We start from the raw sequence: 13042 nt of genomic DNA, 5'->3' as shown, positions 1-13042 counted from the left end.
GGTCTTTCATATACATTGCCTCTGCTTAAAACCCTCCCACAAGGTGGATACTGCATTCCCCACTTAAAGATGAGGAAACAGGCCCAGAGATTAGAAGCCAAACCTCTTACTCTCGTGGCCAATTCCTTCAAGAATCACACAGCACTCCACCTCATCCAGAGAAGTGTGTACCCTCTACGAATGGGAAGATTCTTCTGAGCCCTGACATCCTTCCTCTAGGAGTCACTTGGGTGCCCACGGGAAGAGGTTGGCTATTAATATCCAGGAGACTCACACCTGGCTGGTGTTAAGATGAAGATTGGAGAGTCAGGATGACCTATGAAGTGGAGTAGAACTTAATGGGGAGGCTGGGGCTCACCATTTAAGCCCAGATGAGTCACACACAAGAGGGCCCTTCCCCACACAGGTCCTCAGCACCCCGAGGTCCTGGTGGTCGTCGGCTCGCAGCCGTGAGCGATCTGCGGGCTCCGAGTTGTGACCCGCATGGAGGTGGGCTGCAGCGCGGGGCCTTGCCTCTGCCGCCCGGGACCGGCGTTTGGAGACGTTCCTCCCTGCGGCCGTCAGTGGGCTGAGCTGGGCCAGACGCCTCCGATCCCGGTCCCGGGGAAGCGCTTAACGCCAAGCAGCAACTGCAGAGCAGGCCGGGGCGGGCAGCCGCTACCGCCCGGGGCCTGGGCGGGGAAGCCCGGAGCGCCGCTCCCCTGCTCCGCTGCTGCCAGCCCCATTGGTTGAGGCTCGACGAGAGGCGGCTCCAGGGGCGGACGCAGCCCCCGCCTTCCACGCTCACCGGCCGGCTCAGCTTGAGGCGGTCCTTCTGGCCCCACCTCTGGGCTCGCACCGTACCCCTATTGGGTGGGTGTCCTTCAGCCCGTGCAGCCCCGCCCCACCGACGCGGGGGCGGTTCCCGGGGCTCCGCCAACCGGCCCCTCGCCCCATTGGTCGGCTTGGACTTGGTGGGCGGCTCCGAGCGGCGACGCTAGCCCCGCCTTGCGCCCCCATTGGCCGTTCCCATCCCGCCCCAGCGCCGCCCTCCCCGCCCATTGGCCGGCCCTGCCGTGAGGGGCGGGGGCCGCTGCGCTCGCGGGACCCGCGGCCGTTCGGGCCGCAGAGCGGACCCCGCAGGCGTTGGCCGCAGACATGACGCCTGAGAACCCGGAGGAGACGCAGCCGCTCTTGGGCCCTCCCGGCGGCAGGTGAGCGGGAGGGGACAGCCGGGCGCCTCCTGCCGCGCCCGCGCCCGCCGCGCCGCTCACCCGGCTCCCCGTCTCCGCAGCGCTCCCCTCAGCCGCCGGGTCTTCCTCGCCGCCTTCGCCGCCTCGCTGGGCCCGCTCAGCTTCGGCTTCGCGCTGGGCTACAGCTCCCCCGCCATCCCGAGCCTGCGGCGCGCCCCGCCCCCGGCCTTGCGCCTCGACGACGCCGCCGCCTCCTGGTTCGGGGTGAGGCCTGGGGCTCACCCGCCGGGGCCCCTCCTCCTCCCGCCCCACGCCCCGGGGGCCTTCGGGGCGGGCACCGAGACGCTCTGCTCTCCCGCCGGGGGTCACCCCTCCCCCCACCCCGTCCCGTCGCAGGCCGCTGGGGGTGCGGTTGAGGGCGAGGTTGGGCCCCGGGCCCGGGCGCCCCCGCTCCATCCTGCGGTCGCCCCGCCCCCAGGCCATCGTGACCCTGGGCGCCGCGGCGGGGGGCGTGCTGGGCGGCTGGCTCGTGGACCGCGCCGGGCGCAAGCTGAGCCTGCTGCTCTGCTCCGCGCCCTTCGTGGGCGGCTTCGTCGTCATCACCGCGGCCCAGAACGTGTGGATGCTCCTCGGGGGCCGCCTCCTCACCGGCCTGGCCTGCGGCATTGCCTCGCTCGTAGCGCCGGTGAGTGTCCCCCAAGCCCCGCGCCCTGGGCCCGGGAGGAGCAGGCCTGGGGGCGTGGCTTTCCCTGGCGGCGGCCTTCCGGGCGCCTGGCACCGCGCCCCCCACCGGCTTTATCTTCCTCCCCCACCCCCACCCCCGCGACGGGCCTTGGAAGGAGCCGTCGTTATCCTGGTTTACAGATGAAGTGAGCTTCATTCAGAAACTGAAGCCCTTTTGTCCAGCCACTAGTCATTGGTGAAGCCATTGCTCAAACCCAGGACTGTGCTACTTACCCAGGCCTCTCCTTGACTCTACAAATAAGATGCCATCCGTGGATGGTCACTGAAGCCTACAGTTTGGCAGCAAAATCCTGTTCTGGTTTGTCCTGGCAGCAAAGGCTGCTGCGTTGCCCCGTCCCCCTTCACTACTCAGGTGGTCTTCCAGCTGTTCCCTTCTTTCTTCCCTCTTCCGGTCTCCTGATGCACCACTATTCAGGATGACTTGGAAGCCACATACGCAGGTGAAACCCCAGGTCTGCCACTTACTGGGGCAGAGTACCTCTCTGTGCCTCAGTTTCTGACCCTGTAAAATGGTGGGAATAATGGCATGACCTCATGGTTGTGGGCATTGAGCAAGACTGCACATACAGCCCTGGCATTGCTTTGGAGGGGCTTGGACCCTGGCTGCTGAATTGCAGAGAGACCAGTGAACGGTTCTGCTGGCCATGGGGCTTGGATGATCAACCACCCACACACCAACCTGGTCGAGACTAAAAGTACTGGCTCAGAGTCCTCTCTGGCCTTCCCCGTGCACTCACACCTCATTTTACCTGCATTTGCTGGGCTGCAGGAGTTGGGTTTTATGTTTTGGGTTTTGTTACTAGACAAAAACACCCATCTTATTCATGGGCATAAGGTATAAAATAACCTAGAAATGTGAGCAAGACCTTGCAGGCCTCTGAGCCCAGAGAAAGCAGTGGCAGTCACTGGTAGCAACAGAGGCAAAGGGTTGGCTCTCACTCCAAAGGCACCACAGAGAGTATAGTTCTGGGACCAGGAGCCTGGGTGTCATTTGGAGCTAATTAGAAAGGCAGAATCTTGGGGGCGCTTGGGTGGCTCCGTTGGTTTAGCATCTGCCTTTGGCCCAGGTCATGGTCCCCAAGTCCTGCGACCCTAGGGTCCTGGGATCTGGACCCACATCCGGCTCTCTGCTCAGCGGGGAGCCTGCTTCTACCTCTCCCTCTGCCCCTCCCCGCCCTGCTCATGTTCTCTCTCTCTCTCAAATATAAATCATTCAATAAAAAAAGAAGCCAGAATTGTGGGGCCCACTCTAGACGTACTGCGTCAGACTCTGCATTTTATCAAGGGTAGTCATACAGTTGAATAAAAGTTTGAAGAGCTCTGTGCCCTCCCCACACAGACACGCGCGCACACATACAGCAGCCACGTATATATCCTTAATCCCCTTGAAAACACCTGCTGCTGATCACTTGGAGGGGCGGGAAGGTATGCTCACCTGGCTCGCAGCAGCCCCAGCTAAGGCCCTCCTCAACTCTGAGTGGCTGAGGCTTTCCGGTTTTAAGATCACTCCGGCCCAAAGTAAAGTTTCCTCTTCCCTGCCAACAGGTGTATATCTCTGAAATTGCCTACCCTGCCGTGCGGGGGCTGCTGGGCTCCTGTGTGCAGCTGATGGTCGTCACAGGGCATCCTCCTGGCCTACCTGGCAGGTACTTTTCATGGCCTCTCTTTTGATCCCCATTAATGGCTGTGTGACCATTTTACAGATGTGGATTCTGAAGTTCAGAGAGTTCAAGGGACACTTGGTCCAGTCACACTGCCCCAGGGAGCCTCACTTCCCCTGTCTTTAAGTGGAGATAACACCACCTAGTGCAAGGCTGATGTGGGGCTACATTAAGGGACACATGAAGAGAGTCTGGCAGCAACCCCCAAATGAGAACTATCAAGGGACGTCCTGAGACCCCATAGGGAACAGGGGTTTCGGGACCCCGGAGTATGTGCCCTCTGATTCTTCAGGACAGCATCCTGGTCTGAGATCTTCCATTTTTACCCACTCCTCATCCAGACTCTAATTCAGAGTCCTGCCAGCAGTCTGGCTGCTTTGGGGACCCCGCAGTGTGCCACAGCCCCTGCCAAACATAGATATTGACATTTGGGACAGACACATGGGTGTCAGTATGCCTATGGAATTAGCTCCCGTTCATCGTAACCAGCACGTTCATTTGTCAGTTTCTGTGAAAGTTGATTGATCCACTGATGTTCCATGAGAAGTCTCTCTCATTCTGTCCCCCATCCTCTCCAGAGGAGCCAGCCCCGCCTGCTTCTTGGTGGCCTTCCAGAGTCTACATATTTATTCTATTGCCCCTACCTTTTAGATAAAAAGCAAGTGCCTCATTCTATTCATTGCCCCATAAATACTCACTGAGCAGATGTAGCATAATGACATCCCCACCAGTGTTTCTACAATATTTCTCAACAGCAGTTGATAACAATATTGGTGACAAACACAAGCGTAGCCACACAGAGGTAGTGAGGCCCCCACCATTTAAGCTGAGGCCCTGGGGTTGGTGGGAGGGCAGGTACCCTCTGATATGACCCAGGCTGGCCCCCTCCAGCTCTGACATCTGACACCGCCACCCCCCTCCCGCCAAACTAGGCTGGGTGCTGGAGTGGCGCTGGCTGGCTATACTGGGTTGTGTGCCCGCATCCTTCATGCTGCTGCTTATGTGCTACATGCCCGAGACCCCACGCTTCCTGCTTACCCAGCACAAGCACCAGGAAGCCATGGCCGCTATGCAGTTCCTGTGGGGCTCCGAGCAGAGCTGGGAGGAACCCCCTGTCGGGGCTGAGCACCAGGTGAGGGGCTGGAGCCAGAGCTGGGTGGGGGGGCATGAACAGTGAGGTATGGCCTCTTTGTGGCCAGGGGAAGTCCGCATAGCCTATCCCCAAAGCTGAGCATACATATCCAGGGAGGGGAGGCACAAGTGGTGGTGTCCTCTGTGTAAGCAAGCAAAGGCCGGCTGGAGCCCCAACCTGGTTGGGCCCTTGCCTTGACCTTACTGTTCCAGGAAGACAAAGTGCCAGCTGGGTCACAGTGAAACATGAGCACAGATTTGAGGAATTGGATTTTTCAATGGGGTATCATAAGGCAGGGGAGAAGACTGAGTCTCTGCCACTTACCTTCTGTGTGGCCATCACCTCCCTAAACCTTCCTTTCTCCACCTGTAAGATGGGAGTCCTAGAACGTGGCTGCTGGTCAGGATTCAGCAGCACCAGGAGCGGCGCTCAGCCCCAGCCCAGGACTGGTGGGATTCTGGAACCCCTGGCTTTGTGCCCATGTAATCTCTTCATGGTTCCCCCAGCAAATCCGGGAAGGGCATGGGGAGTTGAGGCTCTTGTCACCTTCCATCAGGGAGGCTAAAGTGATGCGGGGACCTGTCTTGAAAGCAAGGCCCAGCTGATAGGAAGCTGAGGCTCATTCCCTCCACCAGGCTTTAGGACGGTGGCTCAAAGCCAATGTGTCCCTCAGGAGGGGTCAAGAGAAGCACTAACACTGGCCTCTGTCTGAGCAGGGCTTCCAGCTGGCCCAGCTGAGACATCCTGGCGTCTACAAGCCCTTCATCATCGGCATTTTGCTGATGGCCTTCCAGCAGCTGTCAGGGATCAATGCTGTCATGTTCTATGCAGAGACCATCTTTGAGGAGGCCAAGTTCAAGGTAAAAGGCCTCTGCCCCAGCCTGTCTCATCTGGATGCCTAGTCCTGGGTTCTTTGCCTGACCTGCCTCGGCCCATCTCCCCAGGATAGCAGCGTCGCCTCCATCATCGTGGGCATCATCCAGGTGCTGTTCACAGCCATGGCAGCCCTCATCATGGACAGAGCTGGGCGGAGGCTGCTCCTGACCTTGTCAGGTGAGCCCGAGGGTGAGGGCTCAGCCTTGTGAAAGTGAGGTGGCAAAGGCCTGGCTCCCCCGCCCGCCACAGGCTGGAGGGCCTCTGCTGAGGTCACCACATGGCAGCAGGGAGAGGCTAGCACAGCACCCCTGGGAACAAGGCCAAGATTCATAGGCCCCCTTAGCAAGCACTCACTCCAAAGCAGGCCTGCACTAACAGCGTCACTGTAGCACACCTTCACCCTTGCAATGAGCCTCCAGACAGGCGCCATCAGGGCCCCACTTAAGGATGAGGAAACTGAGGACCCAGGAGGGGAAGTGACCTGGAAGCTTGTGGTCTTTTGGGGCAAGTGACTTCCCCTCTCTGACCCTCGTTTTCTCTCATGAAATGGGAGTGATGGGGAGGGCCGTGGTGAGGATCCAGAGATGATCCGCATGGGGGTTAGAACCGTGCTGCTGCCACAGTTACCCTTCCTGCTCCTTGGGCCAGGGAGGTGCTGCCACCAGGAGGTTCTTAGAGTCTGCTGTGGTTCAAGGTCCAAGCTGGGGTTGGCAGGACCAAGCTGGGTGCCACCAGTCGGGGCTCTTAGGCATCACCGCTTACTGCCCTCTTGGGGAAACCCAGGCCACATTGCTGCAGCCACACTGCATGGAGACTCCAGCTCTGAGGGCCCCACACCCAGGCTGCGGTTCCCTTCTCCCAGGGCCCTGCCTACTGCCACCCTCTGCTTGCAGGTGTGGTCATGGTATTCAGCACCAGTGCCTTTGGCGCCTACTTCAAGCTGACCCAGGGTGGCCCTAGCAACTCCTCACACGTGGCCCTCTTGACGCCTATCTCCATGGAGCCCCCTAGTGCCAGCGTGGGGCTGGCCTGGTTGGCAGTGGGTAGCATGTGCCTCTTCATTGCTGGTGAGAGGGGGTCTGTGGGGAGGTTGGGTGGGGGGTTTTTGGGGCCATCCTGTCACTGCCAGGTTCCTGTAGCTCCCAGCAAGTGCAGGCCTACCAGGTCTTGCCCACCTCTGCGTTTATGGCTTCGACCATGTACCAGACACTGAGCTAAGCTCTTCTCTGCTCCTTTCACTTAATCCACAGCCCTCACAGCAGGCCCCTTCATGACCCCATCCTACAGAAAAAAGCCTGACACGTAAGCAGTGGAGGGACTGGCGTGAGACGTCGCTGAAGGAAGGCGCAGAGCTGAGAGCTTAACTAGAAATCACGGAGCCTTGGCCCAGGGGTCCATCCCTATGGGCTCTGATTCCTGTCTTGCTCCTGCAGGCTTCGCTGTGGGCTGGGGGCCCATCCCCTGGCTCCTCATGTCTGAGATCTTTCCTCTGCACGTCAAGGGCATGGCCACAGGTGTGTGCGTCCTCACTAACTGGTTCATGGCCTTCCTGGTGACGAAAGAGTTCAGCAGTGTTATGGTGAGTGCAGGCCCTGCAGGCCTCCCCTCATGTAGTCAGTGGGGAGCGCTCTTTAGAATCACTCTTACTGCAGAAGACTCAGGGTCAGTAGCCTTGTGTGCCAGGAGGGTGGCCAGGTTCTAACCAAAGGGAACCACTCACTCTTCCCTCCATGCTGGTGGGTCCTAAGTGCGCTGCGTGCTCCCACTGCCCCACCTCAAGTGCTGATGACTTACCTGTTCCCTCTAGTACTGAGAAGAGACTCCTCTGGAGGCAGGGAACAGGGAGCGCAGGGCCAAAGCAGGGTGTAGAGAGTGGGCCTGGGGGCCCTGGAGGCAGGCGCCACAGGGGGAGCCCAGTTGTCACTTGAGAGTGGTGTCTAACCTTCAGACAGTCACTTCGTGACAGTGAGCTTCCCCATCCACACAACATCCACACCTTGTGTGGCGCTTGGCCCAGGACTCTGGAGGGCAGGGCCAGACCTTCCTCTGCTGCCCTGAGCCTGGGCTGGGCAGGCCGGGGCCTCAGCTGGGGATCGCAGGAGGGCTCCTGACCTTCCGCCACATCCTGTCTTCCCAGGAGGTGCTCAGGCCCTACGGTGCCTTCTGGCTTGCCTCTGCCTTCTGCATCTTCAGTGTCCTTTTCACTTTGTCCTGTGTCCCTGAAACCAAAGGAAAGACTTTGGAGCAAATTACAGCTCATTTTGAGGGGCGATGACAACCTCTTCTTGTGAGTGGCTGCCTCTGCAGCAGGGCCGGCTTTGGGCTGCCGTGGGGAACGCTGCCTATGACTCCAAGCAGGGCTCTTGGCCAGAGTCGGGAGTCCCTGCCTGTCCTCAGGGAGCCGGGATCCAGGACTGCAGCTACATGGAGCCTTGTCCTCCGGGGCCCTTCCTTCCTACCGGCTCTCTACAGCCCAGCAAACAATGAGTGTGAGGTTCCTGGCCCCTGGGTCCAATTCCCACCACCACCCTGTGACTGGGGAAGGGAACAGCTTAGAGGGGCTTTGATGCCTTGTGGTCCATCATCCACAGGCCATCTCCATCCTGCCACAAAAGCAACAGCAGAGGAGGGGGGGATCTCCTGGCTCCTCATTTTCTGGAAGAGATGCTTTAGGGTGATGACCCCTGGTTTTTCCTGTCGTGTGGCTGCATTATCGGGAAGGAACTTTGTTTGCAAATAAAGATTTGACTCAGAGAATCAGGTCATGGCTTCTTTGTGTAAACCTCGGTTTGAGAAGGGCTTTTCCCAACATCCCTTACCTAAGGAGGCCTCCCACGAACTGCGCCCTGTTCATGGGTCCAATCAACAACACCCATTGATTCCCTTTTTCTCATGGTCAGCCAGGCTACTCTTGGCCCATGTAGGTCATTTCTGGCTCCTTTCTTCAGCTCAGTCCCCTGGATCATTAGTCATCAAATCTCATTAATAACAGCAACAAAAGTTTCTTTTTCTATTGACTTTAGTGGAGTCAGAAATCTTTTGCAAATTACCTTTATTACCCACTATACAAGGAACATATGTTTACTGTAGGAAAACTGAAAAAACAGATTTATTTAGTATAAAATTATGCTTTTATTTTTTATATTATAATTAGCTATTTAAAATAGTTAACCGTCTGCTGCTAAGCATTGCACTAAGCACTTTACAAATATTAACTCATTTATTTGGATAAATGATACAATAACTATTCATAGCCATACCTTTCCAGAGTTAACTTCTTTTAAGAATTTGGTTCTATGGGACGCCTGAGTGGCTTAGCAATTAGGCATCTGCCTTTGGCTCAGGGCGTGATCCCACTCGGGATCAAGTCTCACTTCAGACTCCCTGCATGGAGCCTGCTTCTCCCTCTGCCTGTGTCTCTGCTTCTCTGTGTCTCTCATGAATAAATAAATAAAACCTTTAATAAAAAAAAAAAGAAGAAGAAGAAGAATTTGGTTCTATCCTGAAAGATCTCCCTCTGGACACATCCTTTCTAGCAGCACCACACATAAGTAGGATGCCATGCTTCCCACTCTGTGATCTGCTTTCTTTTCCAGGGTTGTATAGCCCTCACCTGCACCCACCTTGGCATTTTCTATTAAGCCTTGTAATGAGACTGGGGAGTAGGGGAGTGCAACTGCAAAGGGGGTCCAGGACCGAGCAGAGGGGAGAGTTTCTGGAAGATTCTGCAACAGCTGCTCTGATTTCAATAAAATGTGCTAACAGGACAACTTTCAGCCTTAGCAAAGTCCGAATTCCTTAGGGCCTTCCAGAAGTGAGGTCACATGCGTGTGCAGGGACGTCTTCCATGGCAATAGCCCAGCATCTACAGTCTCTTTCTTAGTGCCTACATAGAGGCCCGCCGATTAGGCTGGGAACCGCATTCTGTTGTTGGGCGAGGTACTCCACCAATGTCAATTAGGTCAGTTGTCTAATAGAGTGGTTCAGGTCTTCTACATCCTTACTTTCTGTCCACTTGTTCTATCAATTATTGAGAGACAAGAGTGGAAATCTCCACCCATGAATGTGGATTTGTTTCTCCTTCCACTTCTGTTGGACTTTGCTTCAGGCACCTTGGAGCTCATCACTAGGTGCGTGCACATTTGGGATTGTTATATTCTGATTGTTTTCATCATTTGGCATTATGAAATGACCTTCTTTGTCCCTCATAATATCTCTTGTTCTGAGGTCTACTTTGAGATCTTAACAACTCCAGCCCTCTTTTGATTGGTGCTTTGACAATGATTTTCAATTATATCTTTTTTTTTTTTAAGATTTTATTTATTCATGAAAGACACAAAGAGAGGCAGAGACATAGGCAGGCAGGAGAAGCAGGCTTCCCACGGGCTCAACCACTGAGGCACTCAGGAGTCCCTCAATTACATCTTATATAGTCCTTTTTTATAGCACCCTATACTTTTCTTTATGATGGAAATGCCTTTTGGGGTTTCCCTGAAGATATATATTCACTTTTTAAAATGAGCTTTATTAAGGCACTATTTACATAGCATAAAAGTCAACAACTGTAGGCATAAAAATTTGATGACTTAGGTCGAATGTATACACAGCTGTGTACCCACCACCACACAAGACATAGGACATTTTCATCACCTCTAAATGTTCCTTCGTGTCCATTTGCAGTCAGTCTTGTCTCTATAGCTTTGCATTTTCTAAACTTTTATAAAATGGAATCATATAGTTTGTAGTATTTTGTATCTGGCTTCTACAACTTACCTGAGTGCTTTTAGGATGTATCCATGCTGTGTGCATCAGTGGTTCATTTCTTTCAATTGTTGAGTAGCGTTCCACTGGACATTTGGGTTAGTTCCAATTTGGGGCTATCATCACTAAAGCCACTGTAAACACTCGCATACAAATCTTTGTGTGAAGTGGAACTACTGGGTCCTATGGTAAGTTTATATTTAACTACTGTTAAGAATCTGCCACATGGTCTTCCGAAATGGTTGTACCATTTTGCATCCCCATCATCTGCATACAGGAGTTCCAGTTGCCCCACATCCTCAACAGCACTTGGTATTCACTATCATGAATAAAACCATTTGTTCATTTTAATTTTTTGAAAGTTGTCTTCTAGTCTCTGCTTTTTTGATTTCAATTAATCCGGTTGTCTTAGTCTTCCTCTTTTATGCTGCTGGTTTAGCTCAAGAATCTGGGGAACTTTGGTTGCCCATACTTAGGAATGAAGAACTAGGGTGGGGGCGGGGGTTACTACAGTGGCTGGTATGTGTGCCCTACCTCGACTCCTGTTCTCAGTTCTGTTATAGTTTTGTTCCCTTTATGCATCTTCCCTGTCATATCAGTGGTAACTAGAGGAAGAGAAAGGGGAGTTGAGTCCACCAGCTTGAAATGGAAGCTCTCTTCATTCTTCTAACGATTTGTTTGCCATAAAGTCATAGCGTGTGGCAAAGAGCAGGTGCTTAAATATTTGTTAAATTCAACAAATTAAGAGTATTTCAGAGTAATGTCAGAACTAAAATAAATCAGAACTTAAATCAACCTCACATTGTTCCATATTCAGACTGCTTATGATTTTCTTATAATTCTGCTACTACATCTAGAGTTAGCAAGATGAAAGAGATGGAACAGATGAGAGATAGAGGTGATAGAGAAATGAGAGCATGAGATGAGAGAGATGGTAGAGATGGAAAAGATGACGGTGATAGAGACAGAAAATAGAGATGGAGGTGATGTGGAAGAGATGGAGGTGGGGTAGACAGAGATGGAGGTGAGATGGATAGAGACAGAGGTAAAGTGGAAGAGATGGAGGTGATGGTGACGGAAGTGGACATGGTTAAACTTGTGGGCAAGGAAAATATTAGTGTGGCTTCAACTCCACCTTGGCCTCTTCCCTCCATAACCCAAGGTCCAGAGCCAGTGCAGCATGGTGGTTACGAGGCAATGGGCTGAGTTCAAATTCTGGTTATACTACTCACTGCCTGTGTGACCTAGACAAGTCATTTAACCTCTCTGAGCTTCACTTTATTCATCTATAAAATGGGTATAATGATGCTCCCTCCCTTATGGGATTGCTGTGAGGATGAAAGAAGTTTGTAAAGCACCTAGAACTAAGGTTGGTACAGAGTAAGTGTTCAATCGATGTCAGCTGCTGGGGATGGTGAGGCTGTGGTGAAGACTGGGAGTTGTGTGCAAGGTGTGATGCTCAAGGGGTGCCCCAAAGGGACATGTGAAATCTTTACACATTTTTCTGTTCGTATTCTATTTCCTATCCTGATTCCTCAGCAACTCCTACTCATACCATCTCTTGACTGCTACCAGCATCCACTTAGACGTACCAATGACTGTGGGCACACATTTTTCAGAGGTTTCCTTAAGACTTCCTTGGGGTCTCATCAGAGCACAAGATGCTTCGGGGACCAGAGCCAGCCCGTTGACAGGCTTGAATCCACCCCTGAAGCCCAGCCCAGCAGCATCAGGTACAGGACCTGGACAGCAGATGGAACATTCCCCAACGGACAGGTGCAGCAGCAGAAGCAGTGCTTTACCCCTCCCAAAGTAGAAATCAGCACCACCCTCCACACCCACCCCACCTCCCATCCCTGCCCCAGGGAAAATCCTGACGTCTGCATTCTTGAGACAAGGAATGCCCTAACGACACCCAGTGACCATAAGCGGAACTGCACCAGTTGAGGAGTGAAGCACTCCGCTACCTCCCAGCGGCCCTGGTTGGGATCCCGAGACTGAGGAAAACCCGCTACTGCCCACTGGACATTCTGGGGCTAGCACCTGCCGGGCCTTGTGGCCATGGGCAGAACAGCACCAACCGTAGGGGGACTAGGAGCCATGGAAGGCAGGCAGCCTCCTGGAGCACGAAAAGGCAAGGAAAGCGATTCTCCCCGAGTGTCCAGAAGAAACACAGCCCTGCCCACTCCTTGATTTGAACCCAAGGAAATCCATCTCAGACTTAGGGCCTTCAAATCTTTGAGCCCAAATATGCAGCAGCCCAAGGTAGAGGAGATCAGTGGGTGTGGCTCGTCTGATGGAATAAATCCCGGTAAGACTCAGAGAAGACCCACAAACTTCAGATAGTTCTTCCAGCAAAAACGCAACCAGCTGGGGCTGAAAGGGGCAGGCAGTACCAAATGCACGGCCTCAGGAACTCCAAACTCTTTTTTGCTTCCTGGGTAACACATTTCCATCTTCCTAACGTCAAAATGCTTCGGAACTGAATTAGTGATCAGAAAGTTGCCCAAATAGCGAATAATTTTCAACAAGGCAAGAGGGGAAAGCGTCCTCAGCCCTCCGAGGAAGCCAACCGAAATATCCTCCGGCACAGCACGGCAGCCTCCAAGGGACAGAGTATCCAGGAGTCTCCTCCCACGATAGTGCTGATGGGACCCCGCGACGCCCTTCGGGGCTTCCGATCCCTGAAACGACCG

The 13042-nt window shown here is 54.1% G+C and overlaps 1 protein-coding gene across 1 annotated transcript; it reads left to right on the top strand.

Annotated features, from left to right (window-relative positions):
* The first annotated feature begins 997 nt into the window (after window positions 1-997).
* On the top strand, window positions 998-8114 carry SLC2A8 (solute carrier family 2 member 8). Its single transcript, NM_001131048.1, is given in 11 exon segments — window positions 998-1193; window positions 1274-1436; window positions 1651-1857; window positions 3462-3535; window positions 3537-3562; window positions 4510-4709; window positions 5426-5569; window positions 5654-5762; window positions 6479-6652; window positions 7019-7164; window positions 7723-8114. Coding segments are annotated over 11 exon segments (1437 nt in total). The 5' UTR covers window positions 998-1137; the 3' UTR covers window positions 7861-8114.
* Window positions 8115-13042: the final 4928 nt, after the last annotated feature.

The sequence above is a fragment of the Canis lupus genome, chromosome 9 (assembly GCF_011100685.1).
Source record: "Canis lupus familiaris isolate Mischka breed German Shepherd chromosome 9, alternate assembly UU_Cfam_GSD_1.0, whole genome shotgun sequence".
Taxonomy (NCBI): Eukaryota; Metazoa; Chordata; class Mammalia; order Carnivora; family Canidae; genus Canis; species Canis lupus.
This window is presented reverse-complemented; position numbering and strand designations above follow the sequence as displayed.